General features: G+C 51.7%; 1 protein-coding gene across 6 annotated transcripts; it reads left to right on the top strand.

Annotated features, from left to right (window-relative positions):
- The first annotated feature begins 16,250 nt into the window (after nt 1–16,250).
- On the top strand, nt 16,251–26,566 carry LOC141974163 (centrosome-associated protein CEP250-like). Of its 6 annotated transcripts, XR_012635700.1 has the most exons (8): nt 16,251–16,420; nt 17,437–17,571; nt 17,769–17,938; nt 20,263–20,442; nt 21,552–21,686; nt 22,022–22,165; nt 22,605–22,863; nt 26,322–26,566. XR_012635700.1 is itself a non-coding variant. In XM_074933499.1 (7 exons), exons 1-7 carry the CDS (start codon nt 16,261–16,263, stop codon nt 22,773–22,775), a joined length of 1,095 nt encoding a protein of 364 aa, XP_074789600.1. In that variant the 5' UTR covers nt 16,251–16,260; the 3' UTR covers nt 22,776–23,377. The 6 variants fall into 6 exon arrangements, 5 of the variants coding, with proteins under 5 accessions (XP_074789600.1, XP_074789604.1, XP_074789603.1 ...); XM_074933499.1 differs by lacking the exon at nt 26,322–26,566 and having other exon boundaries at nt 22,605–23,377; XM_074933502.1 differs by lacking the exon at nt 26,322–26,566 and having other exon boundaries at nt 16,283–16,829; nt 22,605–23,377.
- Nucleotides 26,567–27,308: the final 742 nt, after the last annotated feature.

Below are 27,308 nucleotides of genomic sequence, written 5' to 3'. Positions count from 1 at the left end.
GTTGATTTCAGATGCTACCTTTCAAGTGCTTAAACATTGCTCAGATTATCTTTCTTTCCAATCTCTTATGTCTATGTATCAGATAATAATCACCTCTACAACACTGTGCTAGTCACTCCTTTCCACTTCAATCAATTTCTTCTAGAAGAATGTCTTTTTCTATCAGTCTTCTTTCTTCCTAGTCTACATGCATCATCTATTTTTCAGTCTCCTCTAAATACATGTATTTATATATTTAAATAAATGTATTTTCTCCATTACTCCTATCTTTGTAATATCTGGGTTAACTCATTAGTTTGCAGTGATAAATCTCTTTTCCTAGTGTTGCTTGAGTAATGCAAACTGATATGTAAATGAGAACAATGACTTTGGCTCACAGTTGCTTGTTAAAATCTTCTCATTAATACTCTTTTTTTCCATTCATTGGTTAAATTTTGACACCCTAACAATTCAAATGGGGCACGGAGTACTAATTATTTTTGTTGTTACATCATTTTTGAAATTGTTGCATTCATGCATATCAGAATTAATACTGCATGACTCAGGGGAATGGTTCTTCACAAAGGGTGAAATAATGCCATCGACCAAACCATTACTTTTTAGTCTGTAAATACTTATGTAAGTAGCAAATGAGTTATTAAAAATTACAGTTGATTAATGAATGATTGTCACATGTGAAAGCTAAGTTTTTTATCCTATTATTTGAAATAAAAAGCCTAATCAAGTCAAGAAACATAACTGGGATCTGCATAATAGATGCTATGCGAGCAAAGGGTCAACAGAGTTTCCATCAACCGGTTCCTCCGGGTGGGGGATTCCCGCGGGCTCTGTGCAGGGACCCAGGATGGGTGGCCGGGAACACGCGGGGGGAGGGGGTGGGGGGTGGGGGGTGGATCTGCTGAGGGTCTGCGCCTGTTCGTGGGAGAGAGAAAATGCACCAGGGACGGATCGAAAGGTCAAAGGACAGTTAAAAAAATGAGAGTAAAATGGGGGCTTCTAGGCGCCAAGTCCGTGTGGAAATTACACTTTGGGCAACAGTGAGATTGAGCGAAGGATTCGTGTTCCCGCTCCTTCTCGGTGTAACCGGGATGTGGGTGTTTTCGGGGGTTTTGGAAAGCTGGAGGTGAGCTGTCTCGAGGGAACGCCGCTGCGGCAGGCGGAGGAAGCAGCCGATTCAATGTGAATGATAGAGCAAGCTTCAACTTTATTGAAAGAAATCACCCCTTACATAAGCACTCTACAATAATCACGCACACTACTCACAAATCTGTTGGGTACATGTAACAGGCTACATTATAATGTCCCAGCCCCTTGTGGCATTTCAGATATGTCACAACATCTTCCCTCTTCTGGCCTGCCTCCTTTCCCAAGGTTGTTTTTACCATCAAGGCCATTGTGTACCTCAGTTTCTCTCTTTGTTAACATAACAGTCCTTTGTTAGGCATAACTGTACCCTGGGTTTTTCCTGTTTACCTCAGGTGGCTGCAATCAGCTCCTGCAGAGACCCATGGCCTTGCTCTCTGCAAGCCGTTCTCCAACAATTCCCCCTTTTTCTTTTTGTGCAGGCTGCACAAGCATAAATTCACTAATATTTCTCATCATACAACTATATGCTATTTTAATAATTACTACAATCAATAGTACTATTCCTAATCACCGCAATCCTTCTTGTAACAGACCTTGCAGCCATAGGGACAGACCAAACACAGATTGTAACCATTTGTCTCAAGGATTGACAACCACTTGTGTTTTTTGTAAACGTCGCTTCATCCACTGTAATTGGTTTTGAATTAACTGACTGCGGTCGGATAGATTAAAACAACACATCCCATCAAAATCTTTACATCCATGCCCCTGGGCAAGCAAAAGAAAGTCTATGGCAGCTCGACTCTAACACAGCACGCCTTAAACTGTCGAAGGTACCTTATCAAGTACAAAGCATCCCACATACTATCGAAGAGCAATCACATGAAAGCAAACAAACTAGGATTGGTTCTATACTACTGTCCACAAGCCTTCACGCCCTCTGTGGTTGGTCCCGTTATGGCGTTCACACGTAGTTCTTCTGTTAGGCAAACATCTTATTTCCCACAGCCCAGCATCCTTATTTCTTTGCTACTCACGCAGTTTCTCATCCTCTCGGCCTTGCCGGTGTTCTTCCCAACAGCTACAGCCTGATGACAGTGACGCCACTCAGTCTGGATCACTCATGACATGTCCGCCGTTTCCCAGGCATTCCACAGATCCCCCTTTTTGTTTCTGAGTGATCCAGACCCCTTTTATTGTTCAGTCCATCGTTCTCATAAAACACTTCCACACACAGGTTAATATCATTAAAAGGATTACAATGACAATTTCAACTGTTATTCCATGTAAAAACAAAAGAATTTTTAACCATCTAATAATTGGTAACCTTTTAGTCAAATCATTATTAAACCCTCTTCCTTCTTCAAGATGTAAATTCATTGTATAAACATCACTACAAAACCTAGTGCTATTCACCAGTACTGCTGAAGGAGTCACATCTTGCCATCTCAGCCAGATTGTCTGATTATACCAACCATAATGACCAGTACAAATGCCATACCAAACAGGGCTGGGATGGGTCGGCAGCAGTTGCTAAGCCCAGGCAAAATGCCTGCTGTCCTGATTGATCTTTCCCTGCCACCTTGGCACAACTCTGCAGTTTCTTATCTATCTTACGAGGCCTGTTCTTCACAAAGCTTAGCTGTTTGTCAGGAGCTGTGTGAGGCCGATGCCTTCCAGCCCTCCCCTTTCTTTGTTTTGCTGAGGCACCTGCAAGGCTTGTTTGAGAGCTGCATCCATTAAGGGTTAGACAAACTTCAAAACACAGCATACTTAAAATAGTTCTAATTAAAAAGAGTAGACTAATTTCACTATCCATATTTAAGGGATATGACTAAATAGTACAAAAATAAACAGTAAGGAAAATACAGTACTAACATTCAGATCCGCAATCGCTGGGGAACCCTGGGTGCAGCGAGAATTCAGAGTGCCCTTCCTCACAAACTGGAAACCCTACGCGATGCGTCCATCCGTAGGTGAGGCATCCAACGTCGCTGCAAGCAGGTCCGGCCTTTAAAGTAACAGGCCAAAATAATGGGCAACTTTCCTTGAGCAGAAACATCTGATCTCATCCTCCTGTTGGGTTCCACCTGGAGCCTGGCCAGCACTCCAGGGGGAAAACCAAGGGAGTTTCTAAATAAGGTTAAATACTTGAGCTCTTAATTCTTAATATTACTAAACAAAGAAAGTGGAATACATACATTCTTACAGCATCTTATCCTTATTAATAACTATATTTTATCTAAACTACATTTTGCACAAGTGACCAGTAAGCCTAGATATTTCATTAAGGAGTTACAATTACTGTTAGCATTTTCTCTTAAAAGAATTGGCAACTGTAGTGTGGTTTGTCCTGTTGCAGTAGCAAACATTACTCAGACATTCTGCTTAAAAGATCAGTTGAAGAGACCGCAAACTGTCGGCACAGGGGCACCCACAGCACCCACAGCTGGATCCTGAGTGCTGGCTGCCTCTCACCCTCAGCTGTGGTTGCACACACCCTGTCGGTGACCATTGGAGATGAGACCTGTGCAGACACCGGCATCACCTCTTCCCCAGGGTATTAAAGGAACTGGTCCTTCCCAGTTACCCCTTTCTAGGCTTTTGTTAACACTTGAGCTTTGCTCTGGACTTCTTGTTGATCTGGTATCTGCGATGAGAAGTGACACAATACTGGTGACACCTGTAACACAGGGGAGAGGTTTGAAGAGATGGAGTCTGTCTGGTATTCAGGGCAAGTTGCAGTGATGTTTTTAGCTGGATGCTTTGATAAAGAAAACTGGTTTTGTATTGCTCTGACATTCTGGTGGAAAAAAAGCATGCGTTTTACAGCAGAGCAAATGGTTGACCTGGAGCCAAGATCTCTCCCCCCTTTTGTTTTTGCAAAAGCACTTTCAAGGTTTAGTGTGTTCTTTCTACGATGGTTTGTCCTGGGGGGGAATGCAGTGTACTTGCGATGCTTGTTAGCTATACGGTGAAGATCTTGTTTTGCTCTCTCTGTAAGTACTTTGGGTGATGTCAGTGAAGGATCTTTTCACAAAATATCAAAAAGGCTATGCAGATCATCATGAGTTAGGCCCACAACGGCTGTATCTAATTTATGGTTCCTAACAGTGTCTGTAAATCTTTTAAAGTCTTAATAACAGTTTTAAGTTGTCGCAGGACAATACACACAGGTGATTCGGTTCACAAGGTGAGTGTCAGGGGGGGTTTCAGGGTGGGTTGTGCTACAGTGGTGATTAAGACAAATTTGATCCAACTTGAGTTCCTCATTGAGTCATACAGTTATGACCCCAAAATGCAATAGGGGTTTTCCAATATAAATGGATGAACATTTGCTCCCCAATTTTCTGGGCCTCTTACATGAATGAGATCCTTGCTTTAAATCGTTACAGCATGACACCAACCCTGAAAAGCATTTGAGGTACCAGGGCTAACAGCCAATCTGCTCACAGATATTATGGTCACATCTGCACCAGTATCTAAATGCCTGTCAGCTCGGCAGATTTTTTAGCTTTAACGAGAGTACATTTTACCAGAAGTTAACCTTGTGTTACTGTTTTAGTCCAAAAGTATTTAAGGGGTACCCGCTGATCCAAATCCTGAGTAATTGCAGCTTCTTTAACAAGCTGAACAATTTTTTACTTTTTTTTGTTACTGAACACAGGGGTACAGACCATAATATTGATTTTTCTCTTCATAACCAGCATCTACGACCCCTGGTAAAACAAACAACCCCTGTAAGGTTGCAGATGACCTTTTGACAATATTTTCATTAGGCAGATGGTTCAGCGGTGCACTCTCCCCGCAGAGTATGCACCTAAATTCAAGATAACAGTCAACACAGAATGACTGCCTCCCGTTAGAGGAGGTATTTCACCTGGAGCAGTTAGAGCGCTGAGCCCGAACCAACCGCCGCACCGATGCCCCAGCGGGCGGGCACTAGGACCCCGTCGTTCCTGGCCGGAGAACTCCGCGGCTCACACACACACACACTCACACGGGCACACGGAGGAGCTCCTGACACTCAGCACTCACAGCATGCAGTGACAGCTATTACCGATCCGAGGACTCCGATAAGAACATCTCCAGCCTGGGCCGCATCCCCCTGCCGCTTTTGGCGGGGTGCCGAGCGCGCGGTGCCGGGCTCAGCCGCAGGCGGCCGCTCCGCGGGGGGGTCGGGGAGGCCCCGGGCCGCCGCCGCCAGCTCCGAACGCCGAGCACGGAGATGTACACGCTCGGTTTTTCAGATAGAGCACTGTGCCGGCGGGAATGCCGGTTTTTCCTTAAAAGCGTTAGCCAGTTTTTATGGGGCAATCGATATCCCTGAGCCATCGCCTCCAGTACTGGTGTAGTCTGAGTTTTCGCAGCCCGTTCTTATTAATGCTTAAATCTTTAATAACAGAAAAATGCCGTTCTTCCCAACGTGGCTGATGACTCGGCTCATAGCTTACAGGAGTAAGAATTTTTCTTGCCATGTCCATATTCCCTTGCGCCAAAGTTTTTTCGACTCACTTTTACCTTTTTTTTGGCCTCACTTTTATCTACAGATCATCCCCAATTAAGGGAGGACACAGACCAGACAGTTCAGATTCTTTTTCAGGATTTACAGCATCAGGGTCTAAAAGATTATCACACCATTCTGCTTCTTCAAACAATAAATTTGGCTCTTTAAAGTGTCCCTTAGCCTTGCCAGACCAATCAGCACTGCTAAGTTTTTTATCAGACTTACTCCCTGCTTTTCTAAAAAGCAAAAAGTTTTAGGACTACCTCTCATTCAAAATATTCCTGCCCAGGCGAAAATTCCTTAAATTCCTTAAATTCCTTAAAATGCTGGACCATGTAGCTTAACGACCTTCTTTAACATCCGATCAAGTAGCCAACGACCAGGTTTCTTAATTCCTTAATTCCTTAATTCCTTAATTCCTTAATTCCTTGGCCTTTCCTGGGTAAGTCCCCTACTGCGGCCTTTCCGGGGTCGCCCTTCTCAGAGTGAACACCTGCAGCTGGCGCTGAGGAGGTGGCAGCGTTGCCTTCCTACTCCGAGTCCGTCCCGCAGCTTCCCGGGTTCCGTTCGGTGGAAAAGCAGGGTTCGGGTAACCCTGTTGGGTGCGCCACTTGCGGCGGGCGGAGGAAGCAAGCAGCCGATTCAGTGTGAATGATAGAGCAAGCTTCAACTTTATTGAAAGAAATCACCCCTTATATAAGCACTCTACAATAATCACGCACACTACTCACAAATCTGTTGGGTACATGTAACAGGATACATTATAATGTCCCAGCCCCTTGTGGCATCTCGGACATGTCACAACATCTTCCCTCTTCTGGCCTGCCTCCTTTCCCAAGGTTGTTTTTACCATCAAGGCCACTGTGTACCTCAGTTTCTCTCTTTGTTAACATAACAGTCCTTTGTTAGGCATAACTGTACCCTGGGTTTTTCCTCTGTTTACCTCAGGTGGCTGTGACCAGCTCCTGCAGAGACCCATGGCCTTGCTCTCTGCAAGCCGTTCTCCAACACGCCGCTGTCAGACTCCCGGCGGTACCGGGCGTTCCCCTCCAGACCCCATCTGCCGAGGTTCCCGGAGATCCGGTTTGGAGTCAGACCTGGGATGGCTGTTAATCAAGGTAAGGGTATAACGGCTTGAGAAACAAGAATTAATGCCCTGGCTGCTGCTGGCTGTAAATAGGAAGGGAATGTGCAGAAGCGGCAGAGTTCTTTTTGTTGCAGGAGGAACCCCGGGCAGTGGTGCCAGGATCTCTGGCATCGTGTGTGTCTGGGATATACCCACGGTGAAGCGATGCTCCAGACCCTGGGTTTCTGCTCTTGATAACACGTGACCGCCTACACACGTACCCAGAGCAGCCAGGGGTTGTTTTTACGGTGGACGGAGCTTTTTGCATTGCTGGTGGATTTTGTATAGAATGCGTAAGTGCAGATCTGAACGGTTTTGCTTCAGAGACGAGAGCCTGGAGCCTTTGCTCTGAGTTGGCAGCGCTCTGATTTCTCGTGTCCCTGGGCAGACAGACCCTGGGGTTGAGAAGAGCCCTGCTGCTGTGTGGAGCTGCAGGAGGGCACACAGGGGACAGGAATACAGTTTCAGTAGATGGCACTGGATTTACTTGTAAAGGTAAAACCCGAGGTTTTTCCCCATTAATGTTTATTTTGTTTGCTTGATTTTTTTTTTTTTTTGGTGTACTTAACCTATTTTCAAAACAAATTACTCGTGTTTGTAATATGTAGGTCTGCGTCCTACAGGTTGGCCTGTGTCAGATGCACACTTGAATCCGTAGCTAGTTACCCCTCACCACTGAGGGATGAACAGAAATTGCTCAGTCTGCAGCTGCTGAGAGAGCAGCAACCTTCACAGTGGTGTGAGCACCAAGGCACAAGCAGCACACGGCCCTGTGTCTTTATAGCTACGTCTGTGCTAGCCATAAACTGAAACAAAAAATTTGGAGATGGTAAAACCAGCTTCAAACTGCAAATAGTAAAAAGACTGAATAAAGCAGTGGATTAAAAAAGGGGAGTTCACTGGCAATTCTGAGGTCAGGTTGTTATGCCAGCTTCTGCATCTCAGGGGTTTGCACAGTGTTCTGCTGATTAAGGATACCAATTAAACTCAGACACCAGAGTGAAAAGAGCAGGCGTATTTTACTGGTGATAACAGTGTAATACAGAAAACATGCAGTAAGAAAAGGCAGAATAGTGCACCTAAAGCAGCAAACAGGAAAAAACAGGGTAATGCCTTAAATCATTCCTACACGAGAGAGAGAATGGAGATTAAGAAAGATCCATCCCCACGTGCACACGTTACCATCACCCAGACCCGCAGTCGCGGGGCAGCCCCGGTCACAGCGAGGGTTGGCAGAGCCTGTCCCGGCAAGGGGGAAATCCTACGCGGTGCCTCCGCCCGTAGGTGAGGCTGCCAAAGTCGCTGCGAGCGGGTCCAGCCTTATAGACCAGAGATCGACAGGCCAGAAGAGCTGGCACCTCTGTTTTGAGCAGAAAATTTCTGGTTTCATCCTCCTGTTGGATTCCACCCAAAGCCTGGCCAGGGCTCAGGGGGGAAACCAAGGGAGTTTCTAACAAGGCCAGATACCTGGGTTCTCAGCCTTGAACAAGGCTGAACAAGGGCAGTTGGATACATTCTCTCCTCACTCCTGATTCTATTTTGTCTAAGCTGCATCTTTCACTAGCGAGTTTACGTACTCTGTTAATGATTACACACTAAACAGCTTCGGCTTGGGGCCTGTTGTTCAGGCTTCAGGACTTCAAAGCTTTAGCACTTTTTCCATCAGCATAAGTGCGCTGTTATAACTTAGTACAATACCTACTAGCACAGTGGCTTTCAGTTATAAAATATACAGGATTCGTCTATAGGTCAGCTCTGGCTTGGGCCAGTTGTCCAAGCCTTAGCACTTCACACAGTAAAAGGGAACAATTGGCATGGCTCTAATTGGGTCATTTAAGTTTCAATACTAATTCTCTCATCTTATGTAACAAATGTAATTGAATACATAAACGCACATTTTATAACACATTAGAAGGCTGTATTACAATTTCTTTATGACAGGGCTTTTCTGGCTGTCTTTAGCACTTGCAGTATTACTTGTTAAAGGGTCATTCAGGTTCATTTGCTGGTTTAAAACAAAGCGGAGTGAAAATCAGGAAAAGATACAATGCAATAAGATTATTTTTCCTCCCCAGATTGCTTAGCAGACTACTCTAGCTACCAGAGACGTGAAATACGTGGCCTAACTGAAACTTCAGGCGAAAGGTTTGTCGTCCTGTTGCGGGCACTGGCAGGCGCAGACACGCGCTGCTGCATCTCCCCCGCGAGACAGGTGGGTGCCGGTGGAAGCGCCGCAGTTTTACTGCCCCGGCTGTGGAGGGCAGCCGGCCTGTTGGGGCACAGCACTGTGCTCTGCCCTCTCACACGCTGTGTTGGTGTCTCAAGAAAACAAGAATTTGGCCTAGAGAGCAGCGATGCTGTGTGTTGTGCTCTTGACCCAGCACCGAGCTGGGTGGAGACCAGAGCTGTGACTTAAGGACAGACATAACCAGTTTGACTTAACGGAAACACTGACCCCATCTGGCATGCCAAATCAGATGGTGTGGTTGTTCCCTTTTCTTACATAAATTACAGTCCTGGGGGATAGATTCCGGCATTGGTTTCTGCCAGAGTGAGCCTCACTGCTAACAGTTTGTGTAGAATTGTTACCTGCTGATGTTCTCCTCATGCTTTGTACCACTCTGACAGTTTTGGCTGTGGATCAGAATCGGAACTTCAGAACCATTTTAAGAGGCATATTTTTATATTAATACATTTTTTTCACTTTTTAAAATTGGGGATATGGAATATTTGAGATCTAATTTAAATGATAGTTCCTTATTCACTATTCAGTGAGTTTAAATCATTTCCAAAGTAAATGAAACCAAAGCAAATTAAGGTCATTACAATTTTGTGTGAGACCATCCAATCAGGGGCTCAACCCAGATTAAGCGCATCACTTCCATAAGTAATCCAGAATGAATTTCCCAGTGTCCTTCCTTGTCCACACCAGCCCTTCGACTCAGTCAGTGACGCCGAGCTCTGAGGGCTGCCCAAGCCGGCAACCTGCCTGCACGGGCAGAACCGTCCTGCCAGGGGCCGTCACCGAGGGGGACGCACAGGAGGCAACGCTGCGCCGGCGCCGTAATGAAGTTCACGTGGGATGATGAAGGATACTTCGTGTGAGTGCTGGCACCCCAAGTTCCCCTCGAGATCCCTTTCCAGACCCAGAGGTGGCCTGCATAAAGACTTAAAAATTAAGCTAGAGAAGACAGAAATGCCTGTATACTAGCAGAATTCTTTGAAAATCAGGTGTTCTATTGGGAGAATTGTTCTGTAAATTAAAAGATAATTGAGAAGCCCTTCCCCTGCTCTAAGACATGAACATTTCTTTAATTAATTGTTCATGTCATGCTGTTTTATCCCGGCCTAAACAATGTTAAAAAGAAGGGAAGTTGCTGCTGTGGGGAAAAGATCTTTTTTTTTTTGACACACATTACTTTTCTTCCTCACTAGACAGTGGGAATACGGCCACTAACAGACCCGCCTGCGTCACTCTCCTGATCAGGGGGGATCTGATTGCCTGACAGGCCGGGCAGCCAGAAGTCTCTGGCTGCGATGCAGGTGTAACAATCCAACACAGGTTGGAGTAGGAGAGGTGTGCTTCCACGCACCCGTGTGACAGCGTGAGAAATAACTTCTCCCCAGAGGCTCCTGCCTGCTGCTGCCCGTGGTGGTGCTGGTGCCATGCGGGGAGCCGGGAGCCCGAGCCCCGGGCTCAGGCGGGGCCGTGGAGCTCCCTGGGCAAGGCAGGGCCGCCCTGGTGCTGCCCCGCTGCTGCCCGGGGAGGTTGAGGGGCCCCGGGAGCTCTGTCCTGCCAGGGAAGTTGTGCTGTGCCCGCTGCAGGGGCTGCAGAGCCAGGGGCAGCGGCCGTGGCCCAAGGGGCGGGTGTCGCCGTGGGGCTCTGGCGCCTGTGACATCACAGAGGACAAGTCCCCGAGGGCGTCACCAGGGTGCCAGGCGGCAGCACCCGCTGCAGTCCGGCTCAGGCCAGCGGTGAGTGAGGGCGGCGGGGGGAAGGCTGGGCTGGATGAGGGCCGGGGCAGAAGCTCTGGCCCCCGAGGGGGGCTTCTACAGCCGGGGCGAGGGCGCAGCCGCTGCGGGGAGCGCCTGGGGCAGGGCAGGTGCTGCCCTCGAGGCTGGGCGCAGCGGTGCCGGGGCTGCCAGCCACGGCCAGTGCCCGGGGGCTGTGGGGAGATGTCCCTGTCCCTGCAGCGCTCACCACCCTTCGCCCCCTCTCCCAGCCATCCCCGGGCCCCTGCATATTCCCCCCTGCTGCCACCTCCCTCCCACCCAGCCCCACTGACCCCCTTCTCTCCCTCCTCCTCCAGACCATGGCTGTGGGCAGCACCCGCTGCCTCCTGATGGTGCTGAGCCTCCTCAACCACGTTCTTCAAGTGAACAGGCGGAATGACGCGGCCACGCAAGACATGCTGCAGCAGCGTAAGGAGCAGCAGCAGCAGGAGTCGGCCTGGTTCATGGAGCAGATGGAGCAGATGGAGCAGAGGAGCCAGGAGCTGTGCGACCTCACTCCGGAAGGCATGCTCCGCGCGGCCTGCTGGCACTGGGTGCTTTGGTCCTCTGCCGAAACCCTGCTCCTGCTCCTTGTGCTCTACTGGCTGCGCCGGCGGAGGAGCGCTGACTCCAACAGCCGCAGCCAGTGATGAAGCTCCAGAGGTGCCGAGGAGAAGAGAGAGGAGGATGACTCGGAGGGCAGAGCGGACCCCAGTGACACCTTGGGTGGAGACAAGCCTCAGGATAAGGTGGGGACCTCCGCTACATCTGCCAAGCCCTTCCCAAGAGCTTCTTTTCTGACGGGTTTTCTTTTCAGCCTTGGGATGGGACAGTGCCTGTGAACACCTGAGCACCCCCAAGAACAACATTGCCAACCGCCTGCTGCTCGTGCCCCTGAGACCACCCCTCGGGCACGTCTTCCACCAGAGGCAGGCACCGTGGAGGATCTGACGGTGAGGCGCTGCTGCATCCCCGTGGAGCACCTGATGAACTATGTGCTGTGCTTCCTCTGCCCCGTGACGGGCTGAACACAAGCCGGGTCCCCGTTTCCCACGCAGCCTCTACATCTGCTCGCTGTCGTGATGATCCTCCTGCTTGGAGGCGCAGGAGGGATTTACCCTATGTAAATACCCAATAAATAGGCTATAAATAAATTAATGCGCTCTGTGTGCTGATTTGTATACGTGTAGTGACCGATCAGAAGATTTTGCCATCTCTTGGGTGCCCGCTTAAGCTCCATCTTGACTAAGGGGAGGTTGTCCTGCAGGCCCCAAGCATCCGGCGGGAGGAGGGGGTGGTAAAAGGGGGTCAGGGGGATTTGGGAAATACCCAAATTGCCAAATCCCCAGTGCTCCAGCTACTACTCACTGAGGGCAAGGCAGGAGCAGACCGCTTTGCACCCTGGCACTTGAGAGGAGCAGCTCCAGCTCTGCCATACATGCAGCATCGGGGCTCTCCTGTGGTACTTCGGTGCTTGAGAACAGGAGACGCTCCGGCCACCTGGAGCCAGACAGGATCCGACATCACGCACCATTAGAGCCTCGGGCACAAAAAGCATACAGCTGGCCCGGAGAACGCTTCTGACCGGTCATGCACCAGCCCCAAGTGCCGGCCCCTGTCGCCAGCGCAATAAAGTTGGCTGCTCACCCCATCCGCACCGGGAGATTCATTAAACGCCTCGGCACGTGTCAGAGCATCCGCTGCCTTGTAGTGACAGGTCACAAATCTGTAGTCTCGTGCGAGGTTTCCACCTGCCAACGCTTCCGTGTACTTCTTCCATCTGCTCTCGCCCTTACAAAACCAACAGCCGGTCTCTGGGTCTTTTGCTTTCTAGTCAATGATATTATTTTGTAGTTTAGGTCATCTGCACGTCTCTCTCTCCGTCCCTCTCTGGTTTGGATAGCTGAATAATGTAACGAACTGTTCAAGATTAACCACGTGCATATTCCTGTACTAAAAAAACCCGCAGGTGAGAAAGGCAGAAGCGTCTCACCAGGACACACGTAAAAATACAGCGGGGTTGGCAGTTTCAGCCCTGTTTGGCGGTGCTGGTTGCTGTAGCCCTGGGCTAGCTCAGTGCTTCCAGCTCCAACATGCTGCACAGGCTGAGTTTCTTGCCGGGTTCTGCCCATGTGTGGTTGGCCGCAGTGTAGCTCCGTTCCTTACCCGATTCATCTGCTTTGGGAAGATTTTGAGCTGTTGCACAGGCAGGACTGAGCAGGGAAGGTGTCTGGCTTTGGGCTCTTGCACGATTTCATCAATCCAATGACACTGACTACTCTTTGGCTTATCCCTGTTGTTCAGTCCAGGCACATCAGCCTCTGAGAAGGCTTAGCCTACCTTGGCACCCATTTGTTTTCCTAGAATTGTCATGCAGGCTATTGAACATGTTTGCATGTCCAGAAATGCGCTTCTTCGTGTTTCTACTATGGGCTAAGGCCACAGACAGAGTTCTTAGCTATTTTAAATGGGAAGGAAATCACCGAGTTCTTGGTTCTATGCAGGACAGTTTCTTCTTGTCAGAGAAGAGAGGACCAGCTGGCAGGAGGCTGACCTGATGCTGTTCCCAAGGTGGCCAGGTTGCCTGAGAGCAAACTCCACTTGAAGAAAGGACAACTCGACTTTGCAAAGAAGATCAGTTTGCTTCGATTAGTGGTTCTCCAAAGAAATTCTGATTCATGGTGATGAGTTTTTCTCCACATTAAAGCCTCTTCATGAGTAACGGGGTATTCTGGGTAGAAGCCCCAGAGTCCTCCAAGGAAGATATCCAGGATTATTTGTCCCTGAATGGACACTCTCTTCTCTGGGATCTGTCAAAGATTCCTCCCAGACATGTCCCAGACTGTCCTGAGCTCTGCTGCAGGGACCCGAGATCCCATTTAGCAGCCTTTGACTCTTCCAAGGATGCCACCTGAAAGATTTTTTACCTCCTGGGGAAAGCTCACCTCCAGCATCCACCCAGATCTTCTGCCAGGCATCTCCTGCTCTCTTTTCTCCTTTGATTAGGGGTCATCAGATAACAGGTAGCAGCCTCTGACACCTCCAAAGTGAGACACCCGTGATGTGCTGTCTCCTGGAAAGAAAGATTTTTGCTCAAACTTCCACCCAAGATGCCTCCCAGCATATCCTGGAGTCTTTTCACCCCTGATTTAGGGAGGCTTCATCCTGAGTAGCAGCCCCAGACTTCTCCAAAGAAGACAGACAGAGGTTTTTTCTCCCTCAGAGGACACCCTCTTCTCTGGAATCTGCCCAAGATTCCTCCCAGACATATCCCACACTGTCCTGAGCCCTGCTGCAGGGAACTGAGGTCCCAGGTAGCAGCCCCAGACCCCTCCAGGGATGCCACCTGAAATATTTTTTACCTTCTGGGGAAAGCTCACCTTCAACATCCACCCAGGCCTACTGACAGGCATCTCCTGCTCTCTTCTCTCCTTTCTTTTTAGGGTCGTCAGACCCCAGGTACTTGCCCCTGAGAATTGCAAAGGGAGACACCCAAGACATGTTTTCTCCTGTAAAGAAAGATTTTTGCTCAAACGTCCACCCAAGGTTCCTCCCAGGCATATCCTGGAGTCTTTTCACCCCTCATTTAGGGAGGCTTAATCCTGGGTAGCAGCCCCAGAGTCCTCCAAGGAAGAAACCCACAGGTTTTTCCTCCCTCAAAGGACACTCTCTTCTCTGGGATCTGCCCAGGATTCCTCTCAGACATATCCCACAATGTCCTGAGCCCTGCTGCAGGGACCTGAGATCCCATTTAGCAGCCTTTGACTCTTCCAAGGATGCCACCTGAAAGATTTTTTACCTCCTGGGGAAAGCTCACCTCCAGCATCCACCCAGATCTTCTGCCAGGCATCTCCTGCTCTCTTCTCTCCTTCGATTTAGGGCCATCAGATCACAGGTAGCAGCCTCTAACACCTCCAAAGTGACACACCAGTGATGTGCTGTACCCTGTAAAGAAAGACTTTTGCTCAACCATCCACCCAAGGTTCCTCCCAGGCATATCCTGGAGTCTATTCACCCCTACTTTAGGGAGGCCTAACCCTGGGTAGCAGCCCCAGACTTCTCCAAGGAAGATACACAGAGGTTTTTTTCTCCCTCAAAGGACACTCTCTTCTCTGGGATCTGCCCAAGATTCCTCCCAGACATCTCCCAGACTGTCCTGAGTCCTGCTGCGCGGACCTGAGTTCCAAGGTAGCAGACGTAGACTCTTCCACGGAAGTCACCAGAATTATCTTTTATTTGTACAGCCATTTCCCGGGTGTTCGGTACATCTATAAGTTAATACCAGATGTTAAGGAAATAACCCTGGTGTCTTTGTTTTCTAGTCCTGTCGCCAAAATATGCTGCTGTTCCTTCCTGCCACTCACTTGATAACTTGTCACATAATTCCTCACTAGAGGGGAACATAAATAATTTGCTTTCTTGGAGAAATACTTCTCGCACACATCACTACCTCCTTACTGGTACCACGATTCAATGGTGAAATAGTGAACATCAGGGTTACGGGGAGATCTCTACAAGAACACGTTGTCTGGTAGTTTTCTTGACAAGTTTTTCACACTTTCAGCTCCAAGACTCCCCTTTCCACACCAGCAAAGGTAGTGACCCCAAGCAGAGACCCTCTCCCCAGCCTCACACTCCTCACCTCTTTCTGAACCCCATCCTCCTACAGAAGCTGCACTCTCAGGGCACTGAACTCAAAGGCACACTGGATCCTGCTCTACTGGCAGAGGAGGGCTGCCTGGGGGGTTTCCCCTCCAGACTGAACTGTGTCCTCCCACGTCCCCTGCCCTCTGCTGCTAAGGCACAGGCAGGAGGGGAGGCCTCACCCTGACAGCCCGGCAGGCGCTGACCCCGGGGCCACACAGGGAGGTGCCCCACACGTCCCCTTGCCCCGAACCCCCAGCTTCCCCCCACGCCACCCCCTCTGCCACACACAGCCCCAGCTTCCCCCGCCCCACGGCGCCTCCCCCCAGAGCTGTCACACACAAACAACTGCCCCAGCTTCCCCCGCCACGCACAGGGACCCTCGGAGCTGCCCCTGCACATCCCCACTGTCACACGCAGGCAGCCCCCACAGCTCCGCCCAGCCAGCCCCCCCACACCACCCCGGGGGGGTCTCCGCAGCTCCCCCCGTCAGAGGCGCGGCCTCAGCGCTGCCCCCAACCAGACCTCACCGTTACACACCGGCAGCCCCACAGCTACACCCTCCTCACCCACAAGAGGCCCCACGTCACCCGCGTCCCGACCCCTGTCACGCACGGGTGCCCCCACATCCCCCCAGCCCTGACCCCACACCCCGGCGGCCCCACGGCTCTCCCTCGGACCCCCCGGCCCTGTGCAGGCCCCAGGCCCCAGGCGGTGCCGGGCGGGGGGCAGCCACAGTACCTGCCGCAGGGGCTCCGCAGAGGTGAGGAGACACCCCCTTGCCCTCAGGCGGCGCAGGGGCTCCCCTTTCTCCAGCCGGGAGCAGGCGGGGGGCGCCCGGCAGCCGCGGCCCCCACACGCCTCAGAGCCCAGGGCCGCGCCGCGCGGGGGGAGGCGGCGCCTGATGCCGTGGCGGCAGGCAGGGGGCGGGGCAGGCGGGGGCGGCGCTCGGGCGGGAAGGGCCGCCCCGGGCAGACCTGGCCTCCCCGCGCGCTGTGCCGGGGCAGACCCGGCTGCCGGGGGACCGGGCCGTGGCGGCGGCGGCCCCCCCACCCCGGGCACGGGTTGGCGTCCTCCGGGAGACGGCGGCGCCGGGCGCCTTCTGCCGGCTCCGGGCACGGGTCCCAGGACGCCGCTGGGTCCTAAAGGCTCCCGCCGGCGGCAGAGCCGCTGCTGGCGGAAAGCGGGGGGGGTGCGGCCGGTGTCGTCGAGAATCACGTGGCAGGAGCGCGGGCGGAACCAACAAAATAGCACACACCCACCCCGAGAGAAAACCTGAACCCTTCCCGCGAAACCAACAGCTGAAGCCGGGGAGGGAGACAAGCAGAGCCAGAGGGAACCCCGAAACGCCCACCGCCCCCCCACATCCCCCCGCTCCCACCGCCCCCATACCCCACTCCCCCATGTTTTGAGCGCCCCCCGCATTTTGGGTGCCCCTGATTGGCGGAAAAAAGACTCTACAACTCGAATCGAGTTACGCAGCCGGGGTGTTTACTCCGGCGCCGGGGTGCAAGGGGATCTCTCCACAAAGCTTGCACCCCCACCGCACACTCCACCCAAACTCGCCGAGTGTGGATACCCATATTCACGGGCCAGCAGCGGCAGCGGGGCCAGGCGGGGCCCCGCGTCCCTGGGGGGCGGCGGGGGGTCAGGGGCAGCCCCCAGGGAGCCCCCCCACACCTGCCCCCACAAATCCCCACACAAACCCCCAGAGGGACGTTTCGCGGCCCCACAGAGACACCCCCTTGGAAGCGCTGATGAGCAGAGACCGGGCTTCTGCTTGTTGGCCCAGACTTTGGGCACAGCTGCCTGTGTGTCAGCCAACAGCACTTTCAGATTTGGCCATCGAGATCAAATTCAGCTGGGCTTTCTGTGGTATGCTAGGTCATGAGCAAAGCCTGGGCACTGCCCCGGAGGGGCCTGCGTTGACATTTTAAATGGCAGAAAGATGCTTTCTGTATACAAGTGTCCTTGCAACCCATTTTCTGTACTCAGGGGTAGGGATCTTGAGAGGCTTCTTACGGGAATAACTCTCAGTGGGCGTCAGGAGCAACAAATGCATTTCTCTCTGTATTCACAGCTCACAGCTCAGTGAAGGAGATGCTGGAGTCCAGCCTGTTTGAAGCTCAGCAGCACTCATCTCAGCTGGCGATCACCAGGAGTCCGCTTGAAATCCAACTTCACACCGTCAGGCAGGCCAAGGAGGTGATACAAGGTGAGAGCCTCCTGTTTCTGGGGATCCCCTGCCTAGGGAAGGTGGTATAAAAATAGCTCTGTGTCCGCAGGGCTTCTGAGGAGCGAAGGAGATGGAGGCAGATCTCTCCTGCACTGAAGTTCAGATGGCTCAAGGTCAGGGAAGTCAGAACCGTTGTTTGTGTAGACTCTGAATCTTGCCGTTTGTCCTGTTTGCAGGGGAAGTGAAGTGCTTTCAGTGTGAGCTGGAAGCAGAGCGATCTCTGATGAGGCAGGAATGGGAAAACGTGGCGCAGCAGCTCTTGCAGACGGAGCAGCAGTGTAACGGTTCGCTCAAACTGCGGCAAACTGAGCACGAGGTGGAAATAAACGAGCTCCTGCAAGACCTGGTAGGAAACAATATGCTTCTGAATTCTTCAAGCAAGCTCTGTGGGCTGGCTTTAGAGGAGTAACAACCTGAGGGTGTGAAATGGCAGCAACATCTGTCATAGGTCACACCTTGCTGGGCCAGGCAGATAATCCTAACACCAACCCTAACCCCTGACCAAAACACCTAACCCTAACCTCTAACCCCTACTCCCTACCCCCAACCCCTACCCTGTAACCCTAACCCCTACCCTATCCCCTAAACCCAACCCCTAACACCTATCGCCAGCTGCTATCCTTCTATCCCTAACCCCGAACCCGTAACACTAACCGCAGCCCCTAACCCCAACTCCTACCCCTAATCCCTCATCCCAACACCTCACCCCTAACCCATAACTCTAACCCCTAGTGAATAATGCCAACACCTCACCCCTAGCCCCTCACCCCTACCCCTCAACCTCTACCCCAACACCCAACCCCTGACCTGAATCCCTAATGCTTAACCCTGACCCCTAACCCCTACCCCCTAACGCCAGCTCCTAACCCCTACCCCCCAAGCCCCTACCTCCTCCCCCAAACCCATACCCCCTAACCCCTCACACGTAATGCCTAATGCCAATGCCTAACTCTGACCCCTACCCCCAGTCTCCTAACCCTGGCCCCAGTCCCCTTGCCTCTATCCCCTACCTCCTCCCCCCAACCCCTCACGCATAATGCCTAATGCCAACACCTAACTCTGACCCCTCACCCCAACCCCTAATGCTAACGCCTAACCCCGACCCCTAACTATAACCCCTAACTCCTAACCCTAACCCCTACCTTCTAACCCTCACCCCTTACCTCAACCCCATCCCCCAATCATTATCCCCAACCTCCTAACCCATATCCCCTAACCCCAACCCTTAATCCCATCCTCCTACCCCTAACCCCCAATCCTTAACCCTAATCTCCTAACCTTAACCCCCAACCCTTAACCCCAATGTCCTAACCTTAACCCATAACACCTAACCCCAACCCCTAACCCTTACTGACAGCTCCTAATCTCCCCTAATCCCAGCCTCCTAACCCTATCCCTTAACCCCAACCCATAAACCCTATCTCTAACCCTAATCCCCTAGCCCTAACCCCTAACGCCAACCCCTAACTCCAACCTGCTAACCCCGACCTCTAATCCTTACCCCTAACCCCAGCCTACTTCCCCTAACCCTTAACCCTATCCGTAACCCCTACCTTCTAACCCTCACCCCTTAGCCCAACCCCTAACCCCTATCCCCAACCTCTTAACCCTAGCCCCTAACCCCTATGCCCTAACCCCAAACCTCCTAACCTTAACCCCTAACCCTAACACCTAATGCCAACCCCTAACCCCTACCGACACCTCCTAACCTCCAACCCATAGCCCCTATCTCTAACCCTAATTCCCTAACCCCAACCCGTAACCCCTACTGCCAGCTCCTAACCTCCTACCCCTCCCTAGCCCTTAACCCTAACCTCTACCGCCAGCTCCTAACCTCCTACACCAACCTGTAACCCCAACACCTACCCCCAGCCCCTAACCTCCTACCCCAACCCCTATCCCCTCTTCCCCCTAACCCCAACCCCTAATCCCCAACCCTAACCCTCGTACTTGAAGGCACGTGAAGACCCAAGGGACTCTGCCAGGACAGCAAAAGCAGCCACACGTTCAGTGTAGGCCTAAGGTGACTTTAGCTGGAGGTTGGGAGCTCCCCACCCAAAGCTTGGCAGGAAAGGGGTAGGATCTTACCAGGCTGCTGTCTGCCATGAAGCGGACTCCTCACATTGCTGCCAACTGCAGTCACGGGAACTTTCTTCCTTTCTTTCTGTCCTTTCACCGTCGTCAGAGCTGTTATCTCTGGGCTTGAAGCATGGGGCACAGGCCCCTTGTTCCTGGTACTTCAGTTTGTGGCCTGTCTTGTGACAACTGGGGCATCAGGGTACCGGTCTCTTTTTCACCCTGCAGTCCCTCTACATCTTTCCACTGATGGAAAGGGATGTGAGCTTTGAAAATAGACTCTAAGGATAGAGAGAAATCCTGAGGAGACAGGTGCTAGGAAACAGGCGGCCGTCGGAGAGAGGAAGGTAACATCTCCTTTTCATAATGGTTGGACTCAATGATCCTAAAGGTCTTTCCAAACTAAATGGTTCTATGATTCTTCCACCTGCTGACCTCCCTTTTAAGTTCCTTGACAGGACGTGATTTATGGAGAGCACAAAGCCATTGTTGTGCACTGTTGAAGTGGGGGGTTGTGGGAGGGATGAAGCTTCACATTTGTCCTGAGGAGCGTGGCTGGGACTTCACCTTGAAGTCTGTTCCTCCACTCATCAGGCAAGCGAGCGGGAGGGGCATCATTCAGAGCTGCAGGAGATAGTGGAGAAATGGGGAAAAGAGAAGGCGGAGACAGCAGGGGAGCACGAGAAGAAGCTGTGTGATATGAAGCAGAAAGTTGCGGCCACGCGAGCTCAACAAGAGGAAGAACAAACCAGAGTCGAAAATGCCAAGCAAGAGGTAAAGACTGTGAAAGGAGAATTTGTGTAGCTGTTTTGCAAGGCTAGAGCCATGGGAGATGTCTGGATGTCGGTCTGTGTGGAGCATGCCCTACATGCTTTCTGCATTGAATTTGGTGAGGTGAAAGGCAAGCAGGGTTCTCTTTGGGACTAGGAATGAGACCTGTCAGAGGAAGCCGGGCAGAAGCATCACTTTCAGTTGAGATTTCTGTTCTGCTATTGTGCTGGGTTTTTTAAGACTTGGAGTACCTTCGCAGTTCTCTTAACAGCCCTCTTTTGATCTTTACTGATACATGCTTATAACCTGAACTCCGTTAAAGACCAGACTGAATTTGTAGGACTGAATGCCTGTGAGGATGGGGTTTTTGTTTGCGGGGGTAAAGAGGGACATGGCAGGATTGTTGACAAAAGAAAAAGTTTTGAAGACGACTGAAATATTTCTGAGCAGTAAAACAGGGGTGTCTTCTGGGCTGTTTTAAGTCACTTGCTGGTAAGCTATTTTGTGCCCAGATCTCCTGTGCACCCTGTCACACAGTGAGAGTCCTCCTTGTGTCCCCCCCAAAGTCCTCTTCACGGAGTCTGCCTGGGGACAGCAGTACCCCCAGCTGTGTCTGCAGGGATCGAAATGCCAGGGCAGTGCTCAGAGATGTCAGCGTGTCCCCGTAGTGTCAGTACATTACCAAAGCCTAATGAATACCTTAAAAATGAAGTCATTTTCACCAAACCCCACGTGGAATACATGAGTTGTCTGAAGGAGCTGCTGGCTTCAGCCCTCTGGCAGCCCCCTGCATTTTCTCTGCTGCTAACTAGGTGTAGAAGTCACTATTGAAAGACAAACAGGCCACAGCAGAAGATGAGGGATACCCTCACCAGCAAGGGGAGACATCTGAGAAGTGCCACACATTGTCCTGTTAGGTATTGGATGTTTGTTGGAGGTTCGGTCACAGAGGGACTCTGTCTGGACCATGTTTATACTGCCAGTGGCAGAGAAGGGCCTGGGAGAGCAGCAACACAGCGCTTTGAGAGCGCGTCAGCCCACCGGTGTTGGAGCCTTGGCACACAAATTTTGTGTGGGAAGTTTAAACCTGTCCTCTCTTTGTTTCTGTGCAGGTCCTGCCAGAAAAGGAGCGTGAGAAGAGTGCTTTATTAGAGACACTGCTTCAGACTCAGGGAGAGCGAAGAGAAGCCAACCAGCAGCTGGAGCAGCTCAGGCGGGAGGTGAAAGAGCAGTGCGAGGACGGGCAGGTAAGTCTGACTGGTCGGGTGGGTTGAAGGAACAGGCCGTTGGCAACTGGACGTGAGCTGAGAGTGGCTGAGAGAAGCAGGTAACAGAGTGAAGGGCAGTAACAAGGACATAAAGCCTAAGTGCTGTGAGCGAGGAGGCAGGGACTGCTGCAGGCATGGAAAGCACAGAGCCTGATGATCTCCAGAGATCAGCGACAGGAAGGGAGTGTTCCAGTGGAAGCAGAGCTGGGTAGAAAAGCAGAAGTGGCTGAATGAATGGGACTTTGGGACAGAAAGAAGAAAAAGCTGAACGTGCTGGCAGGTCCCAGTAGTTTGCTCTCCATTTGTGTCTGCAGAACATCACAGAAGAACTGCAAGCAGAGCTGCAGGAAACTCAGAGTAAGATGCAGGCAGTGGAGAAGAGGCACAAGGAAGAAATCAAACCCATGAAAGAGGAAATTACTGTCCTCCTTCAGCAGAGGGATGCTCTACAAAACCAGGTGAGTGAAACAGCAAGAGCTGCTGCAGTCATCAACCAGGTGGTCTCTGCCCAGGGCAGAGCAGCCGGCGATGGGGTCAGTCCCTCTGGCTGCCATCACCTTGTGGTCTCCGTCTCAGCTGGGCTGATGGAGACTGACCAGCCAGCTGCTGCCCTGGACAGATGGGCTGCTCTTTTTGTCCGTTTGCCAGCACTCCTCAGAAGGGATTTCTGCTGGCCTGTTACTGCTAGCCTTGTTATTTAAGGTGCTTTTTCAGAGGAACATGGTGACCCACTTAGATTTTTAAACAAGCCAGCTGTATCCATCGTGAGTCTGGTGCTTTCATGAAAGGGTGAAATTTAAGGTTGTACTTTCCCTTTCCTCACAGTATATGATATGGCTGATGTGGCTGACAGTGGCAAGCTGTAGTCTTTGACTGCTCTGTTGTGTTTTACTTGAGGTGGAAGAGTTGACATCTCAACTAGCAGCCTCTGAAGAGTCCCAGCAAGTGATTGGCTGCAAAGCTCAGCAAGATCTGAGTGAGGCACAGGAACTGTCAAGGCAGAAGGTGCTGGAGGTTGTCACCTCCAGAAGATCCTGGAGGAGAAGAGGAGTCAGTGGGAGAAGGTAGAACATCAGAACAAGGTGTTGCAAGGGTATCTGGAGGGATCATTAAAATGACCAGTATCACAGACGTTGTGGAGAGACCACAGACCACCGTAAGAGCAGAAGAATATTGTTTATATCAGTAGTTGTTTTTTAGTTTAATTTTTCCAGTTGCATCCTTCTGAATAAGTAGGACACCTGGGAGTTCCCCCTCCTGGACGCCGGGGTCCCCCACAGCATCCTCTGTCCCCCGCAGCCTGTGGGCCCGGCGGTTCAGCCTTCTGAGCAACCGGGTGACACGGCTGGACGGGGATGGGGACGGTGACACCAACCCCCTGCGCCCCTCCAGCTGCTGCTGGCTGCCTGCGCTGGCACACTTGGAGGGGGGGGCCCTCTGCCACCCTGATGTCCCCTCCTGTCCCTGTCCCCATATCCCTGTCCTCATCACGTCCCTGTTCTTGTCACCATTTCTTCTCTGTCCTGGTCCTTGTCCACATCCCTGTCCTTGTCCCCATTCCTGGTGGTTTTAACCCACAAACCATTTATTTCCTGGGGGGGGCCTGGTCCTGCCCTGCAGGGGACCAGGACACCTGTGGACACCTGTTCCCCTCCCCAGGGCAGTGGCTGTCCCAGCTGGGTGCTTGCTCAGTTGGGCAATAAAATCCCTTCTTTGTCCCCCTTTTGTCCTTCCATGTGTTTCATGTGTGTCCCAAGTGTCCCCCCCCCCACATGTCCCTGGTGTCCCCAGTGTCCCCAACGAGGCTGACAGCTTCATAGGAGCCTTTTATTGGGGAGCAGGGATGACTGGTCCCCCTCAATTCTTCTTGGGCCTGGAGACCTGAGCCAACACCCACAGAGAGTAGCAGGTGCCTGCTAGGACAGGGGGGTTCAGGGACACCCTACCCCCCCCAAGAGACCCTGCCCCCTGGGACCTGTCGTGGATGAAAGTATTAACACAGTTATAAATCAGATTTCTTACTAAATCATTACCAACAGCCATTTATCATTACAAAATAATTCAGAAATGTTGAAAGAAAGAAAAGCGACTTATTTGCAGATTCTACAGTGACAAGATGCACCCTAACTTACTTAATGGTACCTTAACATATACATATACATGCAGCTACACAAAATGGACAAGCACATGCACAGAGGCAAAAGTATTTGGATCCAGTAGAATGGAGCACGTACCCACACCCCAATAAACAGAGAAAGAACGGGTGAAAGAGAAGCGAGCTCAAAGAAAAATTTCCCTCCTCCCGAGTTTAGAGCAAATACCCCCAATGCCTCGGCATTCCTCAGCGGGCGATAACTGGGACTCGAGCGGGTGGACTTCGCCCCGGCCTTCCCTCAACTCTGGCAGCAGAAACACCGTAAGAGTTTTGGTACCCGAGAGGCTCCCAGCTCAGGGGAGATGCTGGTCACAGGCTGCTGCCATCCAGGAGAGCTCAAAGGGTCTCCCTGGTGGTTGCAGTTTATAGGGTGCGAGATAATTGACTTTTGTCAGATCCCTCCTGGTGCCTTCCAGCAAGAACTTGATGAATGTGCAGTTCTGTAATTGTTCCATCTGACCCCCTCCCAGGCACAGGTGTGCCAGGCCTTTAGGAGCTGATGGGCCGTTTTAACTGTTTCTGAGCAATTGGGAGGGCAGGAGCCAGGCACTTCATCGTTATCAGTCCTTATCTCCAGGGATGGGGGTACAGCTCGGGGGAGGGGGCTGGAATCACACCCAGCACCAAGCAGCCCAACAAGGAGGGGTGGGGGGGGTAGAGTTGCATTACTACACCATCAAATTGACACAATGCTTTCAATTTGTCTAAATAACTCCTTGGATCTGACTTATTCTCATGGCTGGCTTTTCCAGCATTCAGTATCCAGTTAGTAAGGCAGAAAGATGGATGTAGGGGGCCTCATCCTCAGTGGTGCACAGTGACAAAGGTTCCGCTTTGGCACAGGACAATTCTCTGACAACTGATTCACGGAAAAAAAGACTATACAACTCGAATAGAGTTATACAGCAGGGATATGTTTACTCCGGTGCCGGGGTGCAAGGGGATCTCTCCACAAAGCTTGTACCCCCACCGCACATTTTACCAAAAAATTATTGAGTGTGGATATCCATATTCATTGGGTTACATAACACAAACATACATATGCATGAGTAGGGCCGGGTTAGCATCATGTTTCTCCTAGAATCACAGAATCATCTAGGTTGGAAAGGACCCTGGAGATCATCTAGTCCAGCCGTTCTCCTAGCACAGTTCCCACCTACAGCATATCCTTAAGCTCCAAATCGACCCTACTCTTGAACACCTCCAGGGATGGGGACTCCACCACCTCCCTGGGCAGCCCATTCCAATGCCCAACAACCCCTTCTGGAAAGCAATGCTTCCTAATATCCAGTCTGAACTTTCCCTGGAGCAACTTGAGGCCATTCCCTCTTGTCCTGTCGCTTTCTACTAGGCTAAAGAGGCTCAGGCCCAGCTCTCTGCAGCTTCCTTTCAGGGAGTTGTAGAGGGTGATGAGGTCTCCCCTCAGCCCCCTCTTCTCCAGACTAAACACCCCCAGTTCCCTCTGCCGCTCCTCACAGGACATGTGTTCCAGACCCTGCACCAGCTTTGTAGCCCTTCTCTGGACATGTTCGAGTAACTCTGTGTCGTTTTTGTAGTGAGGGGCCCAAAACTGAACCCAGGAATCGAGGGGCGGCCTCACCAGTGCCAAGTACAGGGCTCAGATCCCTTCCCTGTCCCTGCTGGCCACGCTATTGCTGACACAAGCCAGGATGCCATTGGCCTTCTTGGCCCCCTGGGCACACTGCTGGCTCCTGTTCAGCTGGCTGTCAATCACCCCCCAGGTCCCTCTCTGACTGGCAGCTCTCCAGCCACTCCCCCCCAAGCCTGTAGCCCTGCTGGGGGTTGTTGTGGCCCAAGGGCAGCCCCCGGCATTTGCCCTTATTGAAACCCATGCAGTTGGCCTCAGCCCATGGCTCCAGCCTGTCCAGGTCTCTCTGCAGAGCCTCCCCACCCTCGAGCAGATCAACACTCCCACCCAACTTGGGGTCATCTGCAAACTGACTGAGGGTGCACTCAATCCCCTCGTCCAGATCATCAATAAAGATGTTAAACAGGAGTGGCCCCAAAGCTGAGCCCCGGGGGACACCACTCGTGACCGGCCGCCAGCTGGATTTAACTCTGTTTACCACAACTCTCTGGGCTCGGTCGTCCAGCCAGTTTTTTACCCGCAAAGTGTGCGATTGTCCAAACCTCAAGCAGCCATTTTTGCCAGGAGAATGCTGTGGGAAACGGTGTCAAAAGCCTTGCTAAAGTCAAGGTAAATTCCATCCACAGCCCTTCCCTCACCCAATAAGCAGGTCGCTCTGTCATAGAAGACCAGGTTTGTCAGCAGGACCTGCCTTTCATAAACCCATGCTGACTGGGCCTGATCCCCTGGTTGTCCCTCATGTGTTGCATGATGGTGTTTAGGATGAGCTGCTCCATCAGCTTCCCGGGCACCGAAGTCAAGCTGTACAGGCCTGTAATTTCCCGGATCATCCTTCCGACCCTTCTTACAGGTGGGCGTCACGTTGGCCGATTTCCAATCAGTCGGGACCTCCCCGGTCAGCCAGGACTGCTGGGAAATGATGGAAAGTGGCCTGGCGAGCACCCCAGCCAGCTCCTTCAGCACCCTCGGGTGTATCCCATCGGGTCCCACAGACTTGTGTGTGTCTGTGTGATGCAGTAGGTCACTGACTGTCTCCTGGATTGCAGGGGGGTCGTTCTCCCAGTCTCTGTATTCTGGCTGCGGAGGCTGGATTTCATCAATACAACTAACCTTGTTATTAAAGGCTGAGGGAAAGAAGGCATTAAGCACCTCAGCCTTCTCCTCGTCACTTGTTACCAAATTTCCTCCTGCATCCAGCAGGGGATGGAGACTCTCCCTGGACTTTCTTTTGCTACTGACATACCTATAGAAACTTCTGTTATCCTTGATGGCAGAGGCCAAATTAATTTCCAGTTGGGCTTTAGCCCTCCTGATTTCCACCCTGCACAGCCTCACAGCCTCTCTGTAATCACTGTGAGTGGCCAGCCCCTTCTTCCAAAGGCTGTAAACTCTCCTTTTCTCCCCGAGTTGCAGCCGAAGCTCCCTGTTCAGCCAGGGTGGTCTTCTCTGGCGTCGGCTTCTCTTAGAGCCCCTGGGGACCGCCCGTCCTGAGCCATTAACACTTCCTTCTTACAGAGCGCCCAGCCTTCCGGGGCCCCTGTACCCTTCAGGAGAGTCTCCCAGGGGATCCTGTCAAGCAGGTGCCTAAACAAGACCAAGTCAGCCCTTCTGAAGTCCAGGATGTCAGTCCTGCTTAGCCCTCTCCTGACCTCTCTAAGAATAGAGAACTCGTTATTTCGTGATCGCTGTGCCCTAGTTGGCCTCCAACCTCCACGTCGTCCACCAGCCCTTCTCTGTTCACAGAGGAGATCCAGTAGGGCACCTTCTCTGGTCGGTTTACTCACCAGCTGCGTCAGGAAGTTGTCTCCCACACATTCCAGGAATCTCCGGGACTGGT

Source organism: Athene noctua, unplaced genomic scaffold (assembly GCF_965140245.1).
Source record: "Athene noctua unplaced genomic scaffold, bAthNoc1.hap1.1 HAP1_HAP1_scaffold_31, whole genome shotgun sequence".
NCBI classification, from domain to species: domain Eukaryota; kingdom Metazoa; phylum Chordata; class Aves; order Strigiformes; family Strigidae; genus Athene; species Athene noctua.
The sequence above is the reverse complement of the archived record's forward strand: the minus strand, read 5'-3'. Positions and strand labels throughout refer to the sequence as shown.